At 34.8% G+C, this 24,520-nt stretch overlaps 2 protein-coding genes across 2 annotated transcripts; one reads left to right on the plus strand and one right to left on the minus strand.

The window, feature by feature from the left end:
• MED9 (mediator complex subunit 9) lies at positions 1-24,459 on the plus strand. Its single transcript, XM_073991100.1, has 4 exons — positions 1-4; positions 22,912-23,116; positions 23,352-23,415; positions 24,295-24,459. The coding sequence occupies exons 2-4, from the start codon at positions 22,947-22,949 to the stop codon at positions 24,457-24,459; spliced, it is 399 nt and encodes a 132-aa protein (XP_073847201.1). The 5' UTR covers positions 1-4; positions 22,912-22,946.
• LOC141404968 (uncharacterized) lies at positions 14,899-19,915 on the minus strand. The gene is made up of 6 exons (XM_073988844.1): positions 19,646-19,915; positions 17,366-17,930; positions 17,123-17,302; positions 16,995-17,063; positions 16,591-16,929; positions 14,899-16,525 (listed from the first exon to the last, which is right to left on the minus strand). The coding sequence occupies exons 2-5, from the start codon at positions 17,390-17,392 to the stop codon at positions 16,591-16,593; spliced, it is 615 nt and encodes a 204-aa protein (XP_073844945.1). The 5' UTR covers positions 17,393-17,930; positions 19,646-19,915; the 3' UTR covers positions 14,899-16,525.
• Positions 24,460-24,520: the final 61 nt, after the last annotated feature.

Raw genomic sequence — 24,520 nt, forward strand, 5'->3', positions numbered from 1 at the left:
TTTGTACATTACATTCCCGCCGATTTTTTTTTTCCAAAGAAAAGCCAAAGAAAAATTCAAAAGTTGTCGAGATATGGTGCGAAATATACAAAATTACGGAAATTTTTGATATGCTATGCACTTAGAGGCAATAAGTGCAGTTTTTCGAGAGGATTATATCTCCAAATATTTTCTTCATGTTCTTATCTTCAAGTTTGATTCAGAGGTACAAACAAGATTCGAATTGGTTTCAGAGATATTGCCACGATTTGTTTTAAAAAGTCAATATTTAGCCGTATTTTTTTTTTCATTTTTTATACCCTACACCACTATGTGGAAAGGGTATTATAAGTTTGTTTTGGTAAAAATTCATGTAACGCCGCGAAATATTCGTCGGAGACCCCCAATGTGGTATACCAATCTTCATATCTCGGCGAGATAAAGCGATTTTGAGATGTGTGGCCGCAATTATGGACCGATCGTCACGAAATTTGGTATGGAGGTCGGTTTCACATCAGAATAGATCGCTATTTTAATTGGTGATGATCGTGCAATATGTAGCGGCTGAAATGGACCAAAAATATATTATTTATTCAATTTTGTAGCGGCTCTGTAGGTCGCAATAATAGTCCGATCAACGCGAAATTTTAAATAGGGTAAGAGTATATGACAATGAAGATGCTTGCAATTTCAGATGGCGATAAGATAATATTTAGAGGGTTAAATGGACCACAACTTTTGTGTGAAAATTATGAAAATTTTTAATATACAGCTTATATGTTTGTTCCCGAAAGACACATTTCTCCCTCGTTAGTTATGTTTGGAAGACGATCTCTTGACCATTTAATTGATGTCAATTATGTTGATGTACGTGATCAGATAACAGAGTTACAGCCTAATATATCCACTTTTTTGTTCGTAGTGTAATCATAAACCCGCCAAAGGTCGCAATTATAGCTCAATAGTCACGAAATTTTGCACGAGGTAAGAGTTTAGGTTGAAGAAAATTCCTATAATTTTGCATGATGATCTGATATTATTTAGCGGTTGACATACACCATTAATTTTGTATGTAAAATATACAAATTTTAATTTTGGTCCATATTTTTAATTCCTGGAGGGCATATACCGGCAAAATAGCCTACATATGGAATAATAACTACTGACCTTTCCCCTGATGCAAATTGCAATAATGTGTCTGCTAGATAACGCACCTACTGTCTGATATATAATTGGTCTGTTCCAGAACTGCAAGAATCTACTAATTTTTACTATTTTTTCCGATAACATAAAGGAAAAAATGTTATCGTAGTAAAAAATAGTAGCTTCTTGCAGGTTCTGGAACAGAGCAAATGTGTTTTGTGTAGAGAACCACAATTTGCTCCCATGCTACAAATTGTCTCTATCATCACAGAGAAATTTTCAGTTCAGTTGTCAATTTGGATTTTTATACAAATATTGCAGCATGGGGTCCCCTCGCCAACTATTTTATACCTCAGGATTTAAAAATCCCACCAAAGATGTGTCTCATCGAAATAATGGTTTTAGACCCCACGTATGTTTGAACGAAACGTGTTTCAGACAATTTGGAGTCGATTTAGCAACTTGTATTCATTGCCCCCCATACGACGGTACAAGTTTCATAAGGGGCAAGTCCATACTTCCTGAGAAAATAGCATGAAAGCTGCAAAAATCCCCTATGACACTGTGTGAGGTGGTTGGAGCGCAAGATAACTCTAGAACGGATCTGGAAATCGGTCCAACATTTGGCCTTAGTAATATTTTACCCAAACTTAGTTTAAGTTCGAAGATGGGCTATATCGGTCCACTCCTTCCGGTACCTCCCCCACAAAAGTTCGAAAAGGTTCGGAAAATTTGTACGCACGATAACTGGCGAAGTGAGCAATCGATCGATAGATCGGGTAAGGCTGCATCGGTCCACACCTTCGGGTACGTCCCACACAAAATTCGGAAAAGTGAAATTTCAGAATCCTCTCGAATCGTTTCGAATATTTTTTCAGCCGATTGTCCCATTTACGTTGGTACAATTGCAATAGCAAGTCCATACTTCCTGAAATTATGACAAAAAAGCTCCAATAAACCCTAAAAAACAAACAAGAAACGTAAATAAAATGGAAAATCCGCAAGATAACTCTCAACTATGATTGGTCCAAACTTTGCACATCGTATTATTTCATCCAGTTATGTATCAGGTTGGAATATGGACTATATCCTCCCACATAAAATTTGTAAAAAGCGCAGTTTGAGGACTCGTATCGGATCCATTTGAATTTTTTCGGATCTGTTACAATTTCTCCGGGGTAAGTCTATACTTCCTGAAATAATGGTCCAAGGGAGGGACAAGGGAGGCTTCTCTTATATCAATGGATTCATATTAAGTTATTGATATGTTACCTAGTTTTTATCGCCGAGTCCGAACGGCGTAGAGACGTTTTTCATGGCTGAAATACTCAGGAAATATCGCCAACATTACAAAGTGGTATTTTTCCACCGTTGAAAATTTGATGTGGTCAGGCCTGGGAATCGAACCTGGACATTCAATGTCCAAGACGGTAGGTTACATGGTCAGCCCGTCCGACTATAGTCTATGCTTACTTGTTTAATTTCATTTTTGTTATTATACCCTCCACCATATGGAGGGTATAATTAAATTTGTCATTCCGTTTGTAACACATCGAAATATTCGTCGGAGACCCTATAAAGTATATATATTATTGATCAGCATAAAATTCTATGTCGATTTGACCATGTCCGTCTGTCAGTCCGTCCGTCTGTCTGTCTGTTGAAATCAAGATACAGCTCGCAATTTTAAAGATAGAGAGTCAAAATTTGGTACAGAAGTTTTTATTACTTGCAGGATGGTTGGTATTGAAAATGGGATATATCGGTCCACGTTTTGATATAGCCCCCATAGAACCGTACCTCCCGATTTTCGGCATTTTGAACGTTGTGGCCTAATATTCCACCGAAATGGCTGAAATTTGGTATTTAGACTTTGTTGGGGGTACTCAAACTTCCCTCTTAAATTTGTCGGTATACGTAGTCTTTTTTGGGGGTATAAAACTTTCTCCCAGAATTTTGTCGGTATCGGTCCATATCTTCATATAGCCCCCATAGAACGGTATCTCATGAATTTCGGTATTTTTTCCACCGAAATGGCTGAAATTTGGTATTTAGACTTCGTTGTGTCGGTATAGGTTCACGCCTTTATATAGCCCCCATGGAAAGGTACTTCCCGATTTTTCGTATTTTGAAGGTTGTGTCTTCAATATTCCACCAAAATGGCTGAAATTTAGTATTTAGTCTTCAAAACTGTTCGCCAGAAATATGTCTGTACAGCTCCACGCTTTCATATTGCCCCATTTCTGACTAAAATTCGTCGGTATAGGTCCACGTTTCGATATAGCCCCCATAGAACGGTACCTCCCGATTTTAGTAATACTAAAGATCAATATTCAACCGAAATGGCTGAAATTCGTTATTTCGTCTTCCAAGAGTTATAAAATATTCCAGAAGAGTATTATCAGTATAGGACGTGGACCTATATCCCCATAGAAGCGTACTTCTTGATTTTCGGTATTTTTTAAGTTTTAGCCACATTATCTTACTGAAATATCGGAAATTTGGTATTTAGTCTTCTTTGAGTCTAAAAACTTTCCGTCAGAAATTTGTCGGTATAGATCGAGGTTTTGAAATAGCCCCCATAGAACGGTGCCTCACATTGTTTTACCGAAATTGCTGAAATTTAGTATTGTCTTCTTCATACACGAAAGGAAACTAATTATTCCATTTTACTTCAATACAATTTGTGGTGGAGGGTATAACAAGTTCGGCCCGGCCGAACTTAATGCCGTTCTTACTTGTTTTTTTTTATTATTTTATTTATTTTTTATTTTATTTTATTTTTTTTTATGTTATATATTTTCATTTTCAGGCACCACAGACCCTAATTATAGAATAGAAGGGCAAAAGGAGGCAGCAGTACAAGCTGTAATAGAAATCATTAAAACGACCAAATATTCGCAAAGAGGACTTGCAAAACGGTTCAACATGCCACGCTCCTTAATCCAATCTATAATCAAAAGGCACAACCTCCCACACACCACATATAAAAAACAAGATAAGCAAAAAATTTTAAAACTCATTAAAATAAGAGAAATAACGGGGGACAGCTTTAGAAAGCTTTCACACGATAATAATATACCGGCTAGTACATTGTGTTTTTATGCCAAAAAAAAAAAACAAAATTACAAGCAACAATTTAGAAAGGAGATCATCTATTAATGACTCTCAGTACCAATTAAAAGAAAGTTTTAAAGATTCCGAAGAATTTGATATTCGAGTATAATTCGAGTACAACAATTGATACAACAACCACATAGAAATTTGTTGTTGTACGTAGTACTAGTGTCAGAGCCATATTGGCAAAAATGTAAACAAATATAAAAATATATAAACACATTTTGAAGGTTCATAAATATTGTTTTGAAAAAATGTCATGGGTTTTTAATTAAAAAGAGTTGAAGAAAAAACGTTAGATTTTCAATTTTAACGTTTCAACTACATTTCATCTTAACAAAAAGTTTTAGCGGTATGTATTTGTCTTAATAAAATATTTAAAATCAATAATAACTGATTATTTTTCAGATGGAATTATGAAGAAAGAGCGACGAAGGATGACAAAACAAAGCCAAGAAGGGGTTATTTATATCGCAACGGACAAGATTTTCGTGGTTGAATTTTGAGTATTCTAATTGATTTAATTCCAAATACTAAATGAAAACTTGTATCAAAAAGAAATAAAGTGCACTTCATGTTACTGCCCTGTGTTGTTGTTGGATCTTAGAATGAGGTCATCAAAACCAATTGCTTTGAAAGAGTACGGCGGTCTTTTCTGCACCTTACTATCAACGCTTGCACCCAATTGGTAATGAGATCCAGGGCTCCATCCACCAATACATTCAGAGTGAGCTTTATTTTAGCTGTCCGTGTGGCTATTATGTCTGTCGAGTGAATATGACGTGCAAAGCTGTAGTAAAACTGTGAAATTAGATGTTTGTGTTCGTTTATTGTGTACTAGCCATGGGAGCTACCGTGGTGCAGTTGTAAGCAGTCCCGCCTTGGACTCAGGAGGTCTTCGGCTCAATTCCTAACCAGAACATCTGAATTTTGCCAGCGGCAAATCTCCTCAGAGTGATTTTGGTTTTCATTTCCAGATTATTTCAGCCATGAAAAACTTCTCTACAGGAGCGACGATAAAAAAATAGTTTCCATGTCATTGAGCTAATGGAGGTTATCATGAACGGCAATTCCCCGTGAATTTTTTCACTTTCTCCCTTAAGTTGCAACGGCGGAAAAACAAAACTCACGGGGAAATTTCATTCATGATAACCCCCAAATATAAATTGGCTTACATTCAGTGATATGAGAAAAGTCTCCCTTTTCCTTTTGGGATGTTCTGAGAACAAATATATGTATGCATGGTTTAATAAGAAAGGTTAGCCAAAGCTTTATGTCAATTTAAATTTTTTCATTCGAGTATTCCTAAAACTTCAAAACGATATACACAAACTGTGTATGTGTGTGTGGTGTTTGAATAATATGCCAAACAATTTTAAAAACAATCGAATTCAATGATTTTTAAAATTATTTTTGGAACATTTGTATGGAAATAATTCGTAAGGTTATCATTGAAACAAACATTTTATCATATCCACAACTTTGTTATGCGGAGAAACATTGGTCCTTCATTCATTTTTCGCGATTTTTATAAAATGCTCAAAATTGGTGTTGTAAACAAACTCACTTGTTGCTTAATTTTGAAGTTTTATGAATTCATGAAAAACAAGGGTTCTATAGATTTTTTTCATTTAAATCTACCTCTTTACTTATACCATGTATGTATGTATATATGTTGGACACGGGAGTCCCATGAAAACCATTTGTTACCATAACATTTCATTATAATGATTTTTTTATTTGTTAATTTAGGGCTGAGGTGAATACATAATATGAAGTATTTATGTATGACTGACTTTCTCCTGTTGTATATCTATTTCCTTTTCCTCACAAAGTTCTTGAACGGATGTGGAATGGAATGCAATATTTACAGTATTTTTTGCTTACCTGCACAATAAAAATTGCACGACTTCTTGTGCAGCAATCCCCAAAATGCAGGAAGCTTAAATTCTCTTACCTGCCCAACAAGGCCGATATCTTCAATATTACTTACGTGCATATGATGTGCAGCTATAAGCAATGTTGAAATAATAAAGTGAGAGACATTTCAAGTTCGGCAGAGAAAACGTTAAAATTTTTTACAATTTATTATCTTTTCTTGTGTTGTATATGTTTTGCACACTTCTTATCAGTGCAAAATCAGAGTGGTTGAATTTTATCCTTGTTTTGAGTTCGCAAAAAAATTTAAAATTTTTTCTTGTGCAGATATATGTAAATTTTACAACCAAATTGAAGTAAAATCACCAAAATGTTGATGCAGCTATGCCGAAAATGCAGCTATTGAATGTGCACTAAAACATAATTTATTGAACGGAATGTAGAGAATAGTTGCCAATAAACAGATTTTTGGTCAGGTAACGTCAAAATGCAGCTATGAATAATGCAGGTAACCAGAAATTACTGTATATCTGTGGAACTGAACAAAATACATATTACATACATTTTCAATTCTTAAATACATGTAATTAATTACCATTCCATTGTCACAACATTCGGATAATGCACAACAAATGGTTCTGCATGTGGCACCAGCTTCCATTTTTTTCCTACTCTTCTCGTATCCTCTTGTAAAAAGTGATCCCAACATATACAATCAATCTTCTTGAAATCCTTTCCTTCCCAGTCACGTCTGCGATGTGGATCTAATAAAATGTTGAAATAAGCACCTTTGTCCTTCGTTTCTATTCCTTTTTTATTTTTAATTTCAAACTGTATGTGGATGATTTATTTTTATTTGAAAACAAAAAAAAAAGAATACACAATGACAAACAATGACAAAGCGTCATATACATTTTGACACTAGTACTACGGGTGAATTTAATCCGCTGGGACTTGCTTTTACCTGTATTATTGTACCATGGAACGAAGCTGTAAGTCGATGGTCAGACTAGCAAGGTCTCTTGAAACAAATTTCGTTAAAATTTCTTTTTAAATTTCGTTAGTGTCCACACACGTTAACGTAAAATTTAATATTTTTGCATGTCCTCTTTATTTTACCATTCGCGTTTATGAAGACGAAAATAGAAACAAAATTACCAAAAACCAACCAAAATAAACAAAAACTGAAAAATTAATTGAAAAAAGCAAACATTATTGTATAAAAATGGACGAAAGGGCGAAATTAATAATAATTAATGAACTTATGGAGTTATTCCAGGAAGCTGTTGCTGCGGACGCAGACGAGAGAATTTTAATTGGTGAGTAATATTGGATTGTTTTGTTTGATATAATCTATTTGTAAATGTATAGCATGTTCGGTCTTCTGATTCATATGACCCTATTAATCTTGATATAGGAATATGCATGGTAGAATGATAAAAGGTAACCCCGTGCTAACAGCTGATACAAATTTTTTTCATATTTTGAATTTGAAGTACGTTCATTGTCAAACGTATTCTGACAAATATTTGTAGTACACATACACACATACATATATACAAATGTAAATACATCAGTTATTTAAACTGAAATGAAAATTTGATTTGAAAATCAGCTTTTTGGATAACGCCAATATGAAGAACGTTCGTGCTCGGTCCTCGCTTTGTGCCTATTATTTGGATTTACAAATTCATATTACGAATCGTTGCTGTTGCTCATCAAGCCTCTATTCGGAAGAAATATGAACCTCGCAACATTATTGTCTTTGAGCTGATTATGGACAAACAATATTCTATTCACTAGAATCTCACAGTAGCCGCAGTAGCTAGAAAAAAAATTTGATGGATATGAATCTTTTCAACATTATATATGCATTCTGCACATAAGATACATGCAAAGTTCTTGGTTAGATTCATGGTAGATTCATTGTACCATGGGTTAGATTATTGTCTAAAGGTTTATCTTTATAGAAACTCAACTTTGTTTTGTTTCAATAAAACATTAAAAAAAACTATTGATTTAGATTTTTCATTTAATCTTCATATATTTTTAAATTATTGGTCAATATAAAACGGCGGAGCTATCATGAAAATAAATGGAATCTTGTGACCAGCTGCAAGTCATAACAAACATTGCAAGACCTTGTGTACATGTTCTGACCAGTCTTAAATTCCGGTTTAAACCGCAAAACTGGATCTTTTTCTTCTGCTCTGGATTATTCCAAATGTTCTGCAAATTGGTCCTATGAACGAGAAACACGGTTTTTAATGATTTCATATTCGAAACAGACATCAACATACATACACAGGCCTATTAAACATCGTAAAGGATATTCCAAAATTAAATCACAAATGTATTTAAAGGGTCACACGCATGTACAAGCTTTCTCCAAATGGTGCACAAATATATTTTGTTCTCTTTTTTTAAATGTTTGGATTAACAATTTTTATTGTCGGTATTTCAAAAACAAATAAACAATATTTTGTTTTTGTTATTAAATGTCATATAATCTTTGTTTTGATTTGTATTTGACACGGTAAAGTACAGATATACAGAGTTGCATTTACATACATTTTTGAGATGCGACTACCTTTAATTATTTTACCATGAGGAATATGTAACAGTACATTAAGCTTCTGCAATAAGTTCAGTAGATTTAGGAGCTCGTATAATGAGGTGTAGGTTGTTGTGTAGATCTTTTGCGACAACTGGACCACCGTGGTTGTTTTGTAGGAAATTATAGTTCATTATAATTAACTAACAGGTCTTCTATTTGATCATTTGTTATATAGGCCTAATTGATTTATGCCATAATGCCACGTATCTGCCTACTACTGTTAAAAGAAGAAAGTATTGGATAAAACCATGGAGAGAAGGCAGATCACAACGTGGATCTTTTGCGTTTGTGACCAAAGAGCTGTTAGTACATGATGAAAGGTCATTTTGTAATTATTTGAGGATGTCAAAAAGTCAATTTGATTGCCTTTTGAACCTCATACATAATGATATTTCCGGCTGCAACACTATAATGAGGGAAGCCATTGATCCAGCCCAGAATTTAGCTATAACATTGAGATTTCTTGCCACTAGTATGTTGTAAATTAAGATTTCAATGAACAATTAATTATATTGTCATTAAATGTCTATATTTTGCAGGAGAGAGCTTTCGAAGCATTGACTACCAAAGCAGAGTGTCAAAGGCATCTATATGTACAATCGTTCCACAAGTTTGCGAAGCACTTTGGAAACGACTGAAGGGCACATATTTAAAGGTAATGTATAAATTTAAACATGTTGGAAAAAGTAAGGTGGCAGCATGAGTAACAGTTTATATTTTTTGTTCTAGTTCCCCAATTGTCCCTCAGAATGGGATGCTATATCCAAAGAATTTGCTGTCAAATAGCAATTCCCCAATTGTATTGGGGCTTTGGATGGCAAACACATAACTTTTCGTCCATTGCGGAAGGATGGAGCCTTTTTTCATAATTATAAGGGGACGAATAACATAGTGGTATTGGCATTAGTCGATGCTAATTGCAAATTTATTTTTGTGGATGTTGGCTGCAATGGTCGCAACAACGATGCGGGAGTGTATCTCCAAAGCCACTTAAGCACAGTTCTAATGGATGAAAGAGGTCTGCCGCATGATTCAGTAGTTGGCAACGGTCACATTCTTCCGTATGTTGTGGTTGGGGATAATGCCTTCCCGCTGCAGATGCACCTGACGAATCCATATCCTTTCCATTCGAATACAAGGGAAAAACAGGTATTCAATGCAAGGATATCCAGAGCTCGTCATGTTGTGGAACACTCTTTTGGAATGTTGTCCAACAAATTTCGAGTATTTTTGGCGCCAATTCAGCTAAGTGTAGGGAAGGTTGAAAAAATAACCCTCGCATGTGTTGCACTCCACAATTTTTTACTACAACACGATGAAGGATAAATATCAAATTTAACCCAATCATCGAATATTCCGAATAACTCAGAAAACGTGGAAAGTACATACTACAATCCACGGAGAGGTGAAGCCGAATCTGTACGGCAAACATTTATGGAATATTTCAACAATGAAGGCAAGCTTGATTGGTTGCAATGGTAAGCTATAATTTATAATTATTATTTTAATTGCCTACATCGAGAAATATATATTATATTACATTTTTTACAGATCTGTGGATGAAATTTTGCTTGAAGATGTCCAATATTGAATATACATGTACAGCTGAAACAACGTTCTGAATACTTAATTATTTGTATTAATTATTATCAATAATATAGGATTATCACTATGCGTTTAACATGAATAACTATGATTAAAATAAAAAGACATGCTGTGCATGCATACAGAATATAGAAATATTTTGTGGTAATTTAGTTGGAATGGTAAGTGCATTATATTGGTACAGGAAGTTTTAGGGTTAATGTCGGACTTCATCTGAGTTTATTCAAAATTGTCCCACAAAACATAATTTTATGCTTGGTTTACATTTACGAAATCCACTCGATTTCAACTGTCAAATTCATAGGCTAAACGTCAAATGAAATCCAGATGAGATTTCATTTGACGTTTGAGCTATGGAATTGACAGTTGAAATCGAGAGGATTTCGTAAATGTAAACTTAGCATTAGATAGATGATGTCAGAGACAAAAATATTCTTCGTCAAATTTCACTATGGGTCACCAAAGAAATGAAATGTCTACGTTTAATAGCATGAAAATATCAGTAGCAATTATGCTGAAAAAAACATGAAAATATTTCCTAATTTTTTTGATGAAATTGGTTTCCTTCTCAGGTATTTTCACATACAAAATAAGCAACCAATACCTTATCCTAACTACAGAATTCCATAGATTATCTAGATTATCTGTCAAATAAATGACGTAAATTCCCAAAACACCTGTTTTAAGTGCAAGAGTAAAATTGCTCTAAAGCTTATGCTTGGTTTACATTTACGAAATCCACTCGATTTCAACTGTCAATTCCATAGCTCAAACGTCAAATGAAATCCAATGGATTTCAGATGAGTTTTCATTTGACGTATACGCAAAGAAATTGACAGTTGAAATCGAGTGGATTTCGTAAATGTAAACATAGTATTAGTTTACATTTCCGAAATCCACTCGATTTCAACTGCCAATTCCATTGCTTAAATCTCAAATGAAATCGAATGAAGATTTCATTTGACGTATGGAAATGTAAACCAAGCGGAAAAGCGTTTTACAAACTGTCTAACAATGGCAACAATTTACTCCTTAAAAATAATGACACACATATATGTAAATTTATTACAAGCATTTGTTTTATTTCAATACTTCTTTAAGTAATTTGGACAAAAATTCCTGTTTAAATTAAAAAATACTCCCTGTTAATTTTAATTTCATTCCAGGTGATCGATCACACATTTAGTATATATCTATATTTTTATATACATACATTCATAGCTCCTCTAGTTAAATTATTATATTCATATATGACTTAAAAAATAATGTTACGGAATTAGATTTAACTAATCTCCGTGTAGACGTTGTTTTATTCCCCGATACGATTTGTACCAAATAAAACAGGGTTCGTTTTAGATTACGTTTCTACAATGCTTTATTTACTTTATTACACTTATTCGTAACCGACTTTAATTACTAAGCACACAGCAAGTCTCTAGTTAGCACGCAGCTATTCTTTAACCGATCTGTTCAGTTCAACGCTTAAAACACAACTACTCGTCATTGCCAGTTCCCCTGCATTTATATCCCAAAGTCTCCCTGTTCGAGAAATATCTAGAGCATATGGCAACACCTCGAATCTGTACAACGAACACACAGACGCACATTCGCACTAAGCGAACAACCATACTCACATACATACATGGGGGATGATCAATGACGTAACTACACAACAAATAAATGTAAGAAAAGAAGTGACAAACTAAACAATAATTACATGACTATGGCAAACAAAATAAAAGCACATTAATGAAAGGTAAAGAACATCTAGAATAATGAAGATAATTCTACATGATAATTGTTGTTGCTTAAATAAAGTAACTGCGTAATAAAACTTTACGTTACAATTCAAATTTTTAAATTAACGGAAATTAAACTAAACTAACTTAAACCTATCAGTTACATTCGTAACATTGCCTCCCGCTTAAGCCTGTTCGTCCCGAATAGGCACAGTTCCCTCTCGGTGGTATGGGCATTGATAACACTGCCTCCCGCTTAAGCCTGTTCCTCTTGACTAGACGCAATTCTCGTTCCGTAGTGGTGGCAACCGATTTAGATGTCCCCTTTACTGCGTCAGCTTTGGTCTTTTGCTCTTCTGGACGACGTTGCCTTCTCTCCAGGAATCGTGACGTTATACCTTCTTTCTTTGTCGTCACCTTCCTAAGTGCCACCTGGTCTTTATCAGACTTGTCCTTCCTTGCTGTACGGCCGCTTTCCCATGGACCTTTCCTCGACGTACATCTTCGCTTTTTCCTCCTCGTTGCGAGATTTTTCCACTTTCCTACGGGCCATTTTTCGGCGGCTTCCACCTTCAGCGTACGGACATCTACAGCGATTTCGTCAGATTCTGCGCTAGGGCGACACATGCTTTTCTTCTCTTTGTAGCCCACATTAATCGGTATTTCCACATTGGACCAAGTCATCACACGGTGCTTTATGTCCAGGTTTATATCGAAGGCAATCATGAAGTCTACGCCAAGTATAACTTCGTCCATAATATCGGCCACTACAAAATCGAAATTTACAGATTTTCTACCCATGCTCAGCCTTTGGTAGGCCTTTCCATGCACCGTTGTAGTCTCGCCTGTGGCCGTCCGCAATTTGACTCCATTTAACGGCAATACCTTCCCTTTTACCAAATCCGGTCTAATAATGGACTTTGTTGCACCGGTGTCCAATGTCAAGGTACGCAATACACCATTGACGAAGCCTTTCACCGTTAAGTTGTGGTTCTTCTGCTGGACTATGGCTATATAAATTGTGGGACCATCGTTTTCATCCTCTGCCAGCGGCGCCTCGTGATCGACGGAATTCATTTTATTTGATTCACCTGATATCTCTCTTTCCAGATTCTTGGCCACCGGTTGGTCGTCGCTTTTTGAAGGCGGTGAGGTGGATCTGGACCTTGGTCGTTCCAATATGCATTCTCGTGCAATGTGTCCAGCTTTACGACAGTTATAACAAGTCTTTTTCGTTCTAGCAGCCCCTCGTTTCACACGCATCAGTGCATCTTTCAGCAGGTCGACAACGGTCTGGGAATTGTTGTCCTCAACTTGCAGCCTCCGCACGTTGTAAGCTTTAGGTTTCACCAGCATCTTCGCGGTTTCTTGGGCCAGGGCAAGTGACACGGTTTCTGCAAATGTTCCCATTGGTGTCGCATACGTCGCAAATTTTATCTCTGGATCACGAATACCACTTGCAAATGGCTTCTGGACACTTCCCCTCAGTTCCATTCGGTAGATCTCTTGCTTGTGTTCACTACCGTACTTACGTTCAAGAGCAGCCATTATATCTCCATAGCTGTTTCTAGAAGCGGCGGGAATACTCTGTAATACGTCAGCAGCATCACCCTTCAATGCCATAAGGAGTGATACCGCCTTTTCGTTGTCGTTCCAAGAATCTCTAGCAGCCACTGTCTCGAACTGTAATTTGAACACATTGAAAGAGGTAGAGCCGTCGAACACTGGAGGCTTAATTTTTAACGCGTTATGGATAGCTCTCACTGGACCGCCTTTAATTTCCAGTTCCGACATTTTCTTCTCAAGGTTCACAAATTTCTCATCATGGGCCAGAAATTTCTCGTCAACAGACAGAATCTTTTTATCTAACTCTTTAATTTGTACCTCCACGTTCTCTACTCTCTTTTCAATCACCATAGTGATGTTCTCGAGTTTCTCGTTAATTGTTCTCGAATTTACTTCTAACTCCTCTTTTAAGTTTCTTGAATTTTCTTCAAACATCCTAGAATTCTCTGCCATTAAGTTTTCGGTGATTTTTCTAGAGTTCTCTTCTAACTTTTCCTCTAATTTGTCGTCGAATTTGGCAAATCTTTCCTCCAATTTTCTGGAATATTCTTCACTCTTTCTGGAATTTTCTTCAACCATTCTGCAATTTTCTGCTTTCATTTCCATCATAAGTCTAGAAGTTTCTTCATTCTTTCTAGACATCTCTTCTAACATCTTACAGTTGTCAGATTTCATTTCCGCCATAAGTCTGGAAGTTTCTTCATTTTTCTTATTCATTTCCAGCATCATCATAGCCAGCATTGATTTCAAATCGTCACCCCTGGCAGCTACCGACGAAACTTCCTCAACGCTGGATTCGCCCTTTGCCGATAACTCGACTTCCTCCTTAAGCCCTCGGCACATACGGCGCGTTCAGCGTTGCGTTACAACAACCACATGAAAACTTCAATAACAAACTTGGCATCACTTACACATTTTTCATGTGGTTGTTGTTTTCAACGCACAACACGTCGCACAACGGACCGTATGTGCCGAAGGCTTTACCGTCGAACTCATATTCATCGATGTTCATTCCACGGCGCTCGAACTCTTCCAACAAGCGTTTTTGTAGTTCGGCCTTGTTGCCAGTAGAACACAACTCCAACTTACTTAGCTCCTTCTTCAAGTCTTCCACTCGTAGATCCTTAAACTTCATTGTAGGATGATCGTAATCTCACTGCTGACACCAATTGTTACGGAATTAGATTTAACTAATCTCCGTGTAGACGTTGTTTTATTCCCCGATACGATTTGTACCAAATAAAACAGGGTTCGTTTTAGATTACGTTTCTACAATGCTTTATTTACTTTATTACACTTATTCGTAACCGGCTTTAATTACTAAGCACACAGCAAGTCTCTAGTTAGCACGCAGCTATTCTTTAACCGATCTGTTCAGTTCAACGCTTAAAACACAACTACTCGTCATTGCCAGTTCCCCCGAATTTATATCCCAAAGTCTCCCTGTTCGAGAAATATCTAGAGCATATGGCAACACCTCGAATCTGTACAACGAACACACAGACGCACATTCGCACTAAGCGAACAACCATACTCACATACATACATGGGGGATGATCAATGACGTAACTACAACAACAAATAAATGTAAGAAAAGAAGTGACAAACTAAACAATAATTACATGACTATGGCAAACAAAATAAAAGCACATTAATGAAAGGTAAAGAACATCTAGAATAATGAAGATAATTCTACATGATAATTGTTGTTGCTTAAATAAAGTAACTGCGTAATAAAACTTTACGTTACAATTCAAATTTTTAAATTAACGGAAATTAAACTAAACTCATGGTATAAGTAAAGAGGTAGATTTAAATGAAAAAAATCTATAGAACCCTTGTTTTTCATGAATTCATAAAACTTCAAAATTAAGCAACAAGTGAGTTTGTTTACAACACCAATTTTGAGCATTTTATAAAAATCGCGAAAAATGAATGAAGGACCAATGTTTCTCCGCATAACAAAGTTGTGGATATGATAAAATGTTTGTTTCAATGATAACCTTACGAATTATTTCCATACAAATGTTCCAAAAATAATTTTAAAAATCATTGAATTCGATTGTTTTTAAAATTGTTTGGCATATTATTCAAACACCACACACACATACACAGTTTGTGTATATCGTTTTGAAGTTTTAGGAATACTCGAATGAAAAAATTTAAATTGACATAAAGCTTTGGCTAACCTTTCTTATTAAACCATGACTAAACTAACTTAAACCTATCAGTTACATTCGTAACAATAATATAAAGAGGCGAACAATACAAAAAATAATAATTTGGCATTTTATACCAATTAGGAACACAACATAGGTACTTCACGGAATAATATATCAATGGACTTTACGGAAACTACATCTTTTTGGCATTGTCGTTGACACCGTTGAATGTTTTTCTCGAAGCTTTCTAAAATTATGTTTACATTTACAAATCCAGTGGATTTTAATTGTCAATTAAATTATGTATACGTCAAATGAAATTCACTGAATTTTAAATAAGTTTTATAGCTGGTTTACATTTACGAAATCATGTGGATTTCAACTGTCAATACCTTTGGCTATACGTCAAATGAAAACTCCATTCGATTTCATTTGCGCAATGGAATTGTCAGTTGAAATCAAGTGGATTTCATAAATGTAAACCAAACATTAGTAAAATGGAATTGGCAATTATTATCCAATGGATTTGTAAATGTAAACGTACCATAAGATATCTATTTCAAAACTTTAATATTGATATTAGTATAGCCAAACATCGACATATGTCTTCGGGCATTATATCTATCAAGACAACGTCGAGTCACTTTGCAGTTTCCGTTGGAAAAAATCATTAATAACTAATTTAAGCTTGACTTCTTCTTTAAAAATTGGCCTTTATTCTGAAATGGTAGAAAATAAAAGTTATTAGCATATGAATAATTTTTAAAAAATATATGTATGTTACCTAATTAAAATAAGGCATGTCTTCATCTTCAATGATGTCTTCTTCTCCAAGGATTTCTACCTCTTCAATGATGTTCTCATATTCAATGCTGCCTTCCTCCTCAAATATACCTTGCATAGAAAGATCCAAAATATTTTTGGATGATGAAGAGCATGCTCGTTTAGATGGTCTTGTTAGTTTCCGCATTAGACATTGGATTTGCCAAGCGGCATCGTTTTGATTTTCGGGATCTATATTTTCCATTTGCGCTGCTACTAGGTTTCCTAACCAGGCAAACTTAAGTTCTTTTCTTCCGGTGATCATGTTTTTCACATCCTTTAAGTCGTTTCTGAAATCTTTCTGTAGTATAAAAAAGAAAAAAGAATGCTGTTATAACTTAATATACAAAACAGAGCAAAACTTACAATTTGTTTCTTTTTTGAATAATTTTCATTATTGTTGTTGTAGACTTCATTCCGCAGGGCGTTGAATTTCTAAAATGCGAGAACATGTTAATATGTTTATAAAGGGTGATGAGATATGAATGTCTTACCTGACTTTCCCTTAGTGCGTCATGTTTTTCGGCATCATTGTCATTTCGTGACCTTTTTCTGGAAGGACCCTGGCCATTGTTATCATCTATGTCATCACAGGACGTATTATTTGAACATTGTATTTGGCTAATGTCACTCTCTTCCACGGAACACACAGATTCATTTTCTGCATTCATATCCTAAAAATGTAAAACATAGAAACAATATGAAAATATAGAATAACTTATTACCGGATTACCTACCTCTATGTTGTCTTTGCTAGACCTCATAGCAATGTGAGGCACCAGAAATTGCAATTGGTCGTAATACTATATCTTAGGAATATAAATGTCTGAGACCCCAGCTCCACTTTTCTTCGAGCTCGATAATCTCCGCTGTTCTTTCATAAATTGAATCCGCAGGTTCCTCCATTTGCTTTTAACTTCCTCCACATTTAGCAAAGGATCCGATACTCGCAGGTCCTCTAGAATCATTCGCCAAACACTGAATTTTTTTTATCCGATCGATATAGTCCGGTGACCGAGCATTGTATAAACAGGGGTACTGCTGAACAGAAACTATAAGTTGTTCAACCATTTCTTTTCTCCATTTAGAAGTCATCCTTATTTTCTTTACATTACATATGCTTATATTTTAGTTTTTCACTCTGGTTTTGTTTCTGGTATCCAATGTTTTTGTTCAATTTATATTTTTGTTAATTTATTTAATTTAATTTATATTTTTGTGTTTTTTTAACGTTGCTCGTAAAATTTTCCCTTTTTCATTTATTTCAACCTTTAAACGATTTATTTTCACTTCAAACGTTTGCTAAAATGAGAAAATGAAATGAAAGAAAATGGGAGAAAAAAACTTGCAGCCAACTTCAGTTTTATCGATACGAAAAACAAGAAGAGGCAACACCACAAACACAGTAAACCGTGTACATGGGTTTCACTACTTCATACCCCTCGCCTATAAACTTGACGTCGCCATATTGAAATCGTGCTAGTCTGACCACCGACTAAAGTTCTACCGACATCAACAGTGTTGTCAACTTTTATTTGAACTTTTCATTCATAATTTTGCGTTTTAATGTTACCGATTTTTGTCGGTAACTCAAAACATGAGTTAGAGAATCGCACTACAGCTGTCTTTTCGTTCTAGCGTTCACCGGCTCAGCGCCATTTTGATTCAAAGAGAAGTGAAACTTTTGAAACTTTTTTGGTTTACGGGAACCCATTTTGGGCAAAAATGTGCAAAATGTGTTAAATGTGTAAAAACTTTTTAAAGGGTGTTTACACTATCTATCAATGTCATATGAGCTGTCACTTCTTTTATCCATTCGACATCCTTTATGGGTACTTTACACGATATGTTTTTTACATATGAGTTGTCACTTCTCCCATACAAAATGTATATGCAAAGTGACAACTCATATGTAAAAAACATATCGTGTAAAGTACCCATTATGTTTGTCAAAGTCCATTCCACTTTTAGTTTTTGCGTTCACACTAGCATACAATTTCATATGACCACAAAATATAAATCGCGCAAATAACACAATTTATATTGTTAAAAACTTTAATCGCACTCACATTTTCGTTTTCTTTAACTATTTCCTTCATTTTTTGGTAAAATCGTTTTCTTCTAACAATTAATTTCTCAACTGCATACGAAAATACATGGCCGAGTAGAGCGCTCCCTAAGTGAAAAATGTACATTATGGTTATGACTTTTTTACAACCTCATATCCGTGATGAGTTTTGCCATAAGATTACATAAAATTTTAATTATAAGGTGATTCGGTGAAAAAACCTCACGCACAAAATGATTTTAAAATTTGAAGTTATCAAAATTATGGACTATTTTTTGAAGTCACTGAAAACAGATATATAATTGAAAATAAACTTTAGAGCCACATGAGATAATTAAAATGACATAAAATTTATTTCTCACTATTTTTCTTCAATTCTGAGAATTTAAAAAATGTCGTAAACGCTTTTATTCAAAAATATAATTTTTTAACAAAAAACAAAAAATTTAAAATTTTTTCAAAGTGACCTTTTTCACGACTTTTTTAATATTTCAATGAAATAAACGTTATTATAGTTATTAGTAGGCTTTTATTTATTCATTCGAGCAAAAAAAATAATTTTTTGAAAAAAAAAAATTTTTTCATTTCTTATATTTTTTCAAAAAATTATTTTTTTAAAATCGATTTGTGCGTGAACTTTTTTTATATTTCAATGGAATAAACGATAGCATAGTGATTAATAGGCAAAAGTTCATTCATCTCTGCTACAGGAAATCATTTTTGAGGAAAAATGTCAAAAAGTCATAACCCTAAGGTACATATAAGTTGCCACATCATTTTGATAGATGAAAATTTTCATAGTGGTCACACTACGTGTCAGAGATCATCAATGAGTTACTTGCCCCCGTAAGCCAATTAAGCACGCACAAGTTTTTTGGGCCTTTTGTTTTTTTAATGCGTGTGTTTTCTTGCACTCGGTATTTTTTCCACCACCACAAAAAATACTTACGACGCATCAAGACCGTTGTTTGTGCGTAATAAGTAAAACAAGTGTCCATCGTATTTTGCACTGTATACAAAACTCGCAATCGTAGATAGTTTGCAATTGGCTTATCAAGTAGAATCACACACACAACACTACAAAAAATTAACAATTGTAATTTTATTTGTTGTTGTTTCGTTTGTGTATGCTTTTCTTTATTTGCTGGGAATGTTATGTGTTCTTTTGCATGTTCTTTTAACGTTTGAAAATCAGTGTCAGAAAATTATTTTTGCTCTCACTCTCTCGGAGAACATAAGACAATCGGTTGAATTACAAGGGTTGAAAACAATACTTGATGTGCAATGAGCAAAAAAGTAATGCCAAGTTTACACTTGCGCTCTAAAATCCACTGGATTTCACGAAATCCTGAAATACATCCCGGTGTTTACACTTATTTTTTTGTTGACTTCATACATATCACAATGATCAAGGTAGATGCATACGCGCAGCTGATCGAACATGAATTTTCAAAACAAGTTGTTGCAAATTGAATTAGACATCAAAAATATACGACAATATAGAACTTTACAACTTTATTTCGAAAATTATCGTAAAACTATCAATATATCGTATTAATTGTGTATAGAACCCGTTCCCGTACTCCGAAGTCTAGCAAGACTTACACTTCTCTTTAAACAAAAATAGCGCCGAATAACACCCTATTCTCCTGTTTGGGTGCCACCGTGGTGCAATGGTATGCACGCAGAAGGTCGGGGGTTCGATTCCCCGGCCAGGCAACATCAAACATTTTTCAACGGTGGCAAAATTCCGCTCAGTAATGTTGGCGACATTTCCTGAGTATTTCAGCCTTGAAAAACTTCTCCAAAAGTGGTGTCTTAAGACACGCCGTTCGGACTCGGCGATAAACAGTAGGTCCCATATCACTGAGCTAAATATGAATCGGGGTGCACTCATTGATATGAGAGAAGTCTCCCTTGTCCCGTATGGGATGTTGTGGAACAATGTTTTTTTTTCTCCTGTTTTCTGCCATACAATTTTGGCATAGTAGCAACATGTTCATTATCATCTAAATACGATAGCTGATACGTTGATTTGCTGCAGTTTTTGCAATTTCCGTCATTTTTTCGTTCCCGTATTTTTTAAGAAATTTGTATGGGGAAGCAATTTTAGACATTTCGCTCTTTTTTCTAACATTACCATTAAAAAAAGTACGAGAACGCAATGAAAAATAGCATTGTAACAAAGTAATCTAATATTTTTTTCACATTGTTTAAAAATTTTGAAACTAAAATTTTTTGTTGCAGCAATTGACCATCTACCTTGTTTATTGTGAGACGTGAAAAGTGTTGCAACTTTTGGTACTTTTTCAGTCACAAACAGGGTTGTATATCATGTGTACTGTGATTTCGATGTTGATTTCGCTGAAATCACGAAATGAGATGATTTCATTTTTGTATGCGAAATCATGATAATTTTTGCTTGATTCCGCGCGAAATCACGAAACGCCTTCGAAATCACGAAAAGACGCCGAATGTAAACCAAACATAAGACAGAAAATGTTATTGCGTATTTAAAACTACTTAGCAAAGCATACGCAAGTGTCAAAAAATATCCATTTTTAAATAACTTATTTTTTGAGTGGCTAGACACACTCGTACATATTTTGAGAATGGCAAGCAACACTTGCATTTATTTTTTAGAGTAGCAAGCCGCACATACGCTTGTTTTTTAGCATGTGGCTTATGAGTGTCAAAATCAGCTACTTGCGCACTTCTCTGCTACGTGTACAACATTCGCAGTTAGCAAATTTGACATATCATATGACATTCATAGGTAGTGTAAACACCCCTTTAGTTCTTAAGAGGTAGTTTACACTATTTATCAATGTCATATGACACGAAATAAAAACATTCCATATCTACCCACGGAGTCAATGTGGAGACGTAATTTTATTATTTTTTTGTTGGGGTGGATGCACAGAATAAATGGCGTAAGGAAAATCTCCAATATTCCACATATTAGTGAATATTTAGCAATGGAAAATTTCATGTCATATGACATTTACATATAGTGTAAACTATCCCTAAACGAAGCTAATATTTGACATTTTAGTTCAACTTGTTTGATGTAAACATAGCGAGTGCCAGTAGTTCCTTTGCTACATGGCACAATTACCAAGGTAGTGGCATCGTAAAATTTTGAATATGTTATGTCAAAACTTTCTTTATGTTGTTGGGGAAATTACAACAAAAATAATTTTTTTATAAAGGGATTTGACTTTTCATGTTCGATCAGCTGGTGTGATACCACTACCTGGTAGTTCTGCCATGCTTTGCTACTTTTTGTAGTAAAAAATAGAGTTGTACAATCTAGTTCATTTGAGAGATCTAGTTCAATAGCTCAGCTCTTTTAACTGAACTAGTTCAGTAATATAGTTCATAGTTCACAATCTAGTTCAATCATTCGGGTCAGAATCGTTCACGGGCTCTTATCATTCGCTTGATGAAAACACACACACATACACCAAATAGGAACAAACATTAGAATAGTATAATTAAACTACAAAAATATTACATTTAGATTATTTTATACCATTCATAAAGAAAGATTAAGCTTGTATTAAGTTTAGAAAAAAAAGTTCTTCGGAAAAAATTGTAATTAGAATTTAAGTGGCTGGCAAAAAATCTTATGTTGTGTGTTTGCAGAAATTATAACTCCAAAAAACTTTATATATGTTTCTTTTTTTTTCCTTTTTTCTAACCAAAACAAGGCAAATTGAATGATAATGGATTCGATATATTGGGATGTGTTATGTCAACAATGTTCTTTATGTAGAAATTACTTTTATTACAATGGGGGTTGGCACTTCACATTGATCAAAAACATAAACAAAACTCATAACATTACCAAGGCATCACTTAGCACAGAAAACGGCGTCACTTTATTCATATGTGAATGACATGTTGAACTAGATTGTGAATCGTTCGTTCGTTGATCGTTCTTTGTGGATCTTTCGGTCTGCGCTCAGTGAGCTATTGAACTATAATGAACTATATCTACTGATCTAGTTCATACGCTCTTTTCAATGAATCGTTCAATTGAACTAGTTCGTTCATGAACTATACAACTCTACTTAAAAACCCAACGTTGAGTTGCCTAGTTCAGTCGTTCACATCAGTGAATAGTTCAATTCAGCGAGTTCATTTGTGTACAAGTTCCGCTATTTTTTGGAGAACCGTTCTATTGAACTAGTTCGGAACTTGAAGAAATTATTTGCCAATTCCTCACAAATTTAGGTTTATTTATTATGGATTTATCTCCAAATTGTGAACCAGTTGATAAAAAACCCATTTTAACAGCCGATGGTCTCATCCAAAGTGCTACAAATTCAAATACACAAACAACTGGAAACGAAACATTGACAGCTACTCGTCTTGACATTGAAATATTGCCCGCAATTTACGACATTATACGTTGGTGAGTGAATGTTTTTTGGTGATAGTTCTTAACAAAAACAAACAAAAATAGCTGTTTATGTTTAATTGAATGGAAAATCACATCAATGTGTAACATCCATCTAAACACAAAACAAAGAATCGAGTTTGCGTCTTTTAAACAAAAGAATTTGCGTTGTTTTATATTCGTCGAGCCGATAACATAGAAAAATATAAAATAGATTATATAATTTGCATATTCTATGGTTTGTTTACAGTGTCGAAAAGGACCCCAAGGATAATACGGCAAAACAACGTGAATCCCAAGAGTGCAGTCATAAGGTAAGTATTTGTATGTGTGTATATTTATTATAATAATTTGATTACGTGGAGATGCTTTACGTGTAATGACAATTCAAAACAGTGTTCTTTGAATGTGTTTCCGATTTGGTAAAAAATTTGAGTGTTGTTTCATCGTCGTTAGCTAAAAAAGACTGCAGTACCATTAGCAAGCCATTCCAGACCTCATATCGTGATGCAAAATCCTCCTCCAAGACATATGTGGAAGACAGACACTTTTGCCGGAACATTCAAGACTTCGACTGATTATCAAAAGCTGTTGGTCCGAAATAGAGCGATGCACGAATGTAGCTCAAAATCATACTCACGGAATATCCTCAACATCCTCGATGACGTAAGACTTTTTCCCATAACTACCTAGCAATACTATCTAAAAGTACCAATCGAGACGTATGTAGGGCGTGGGAGCCCTCTTTATACATCACGCTTATGTATTGCTGAATTCCAAAGTTTTACGAATTGAAGGGTGCTTTAAATAAGTCCATGCACTTGTTCTAATCCCTAAGATTGTTTTATAAGGAACTATCGAATGTAGAGAGTACTATGGACATATCAATCTACTGCAATATGGATTATTTGGACTTGTTCATACTTCTTCCCATGACATACCCTTTCATTCCAATGTGTAGGCTACAGTATACCCTTTCCGCATCTTCAATATGTAGTTGTAATGTGAGGAAAAAGATACAGCCCAATATATCACATATAATAAAATTTCATTAGCACCAACAAAACAAGCCCATGTCTTTTAAATCATGTGCGGATTCTATATTTCTATAATGATTGTCAAATAACAACAGTATTTATAAAAAAGTATGAAGCATTACCTTATTAACAAACACATCCCTTTGCCTTTTACAGATTTTAGAATTGCAGAAACGTTTTGAAGCTGCTCGTGCTCAAGTAAGACTTTTGCCTGGAATTGACTACAACAAAGAAGAACAGTTGCAACAATTGGAATTATTACGGAATCAATTGAAATTAAAACAGCAATTAATACGAAAATATAAGGATATACAATTTTAAGTATAGAAGCGACAACACAGTCCACTCTCAATTAGTTCCATTCCACATACAATAAAGTTAC

This window comes from Musca autumnalis, unplaced genomic scaffold, assembly GCF_047663935.1.
Source record: "Musca autumnalis isolate F117 unplaced genomic scaffold, ASM4766393v1 scaffold_5, whole genome shotgun sequence".
In the NCBI taxonomy this organism is placed as follows: domain Eukaryota; kingdom Metazoa; phylum Arthropoda; class Insecta; order Diptera; family Muscidae; genus Musca; species Musca autumnalis.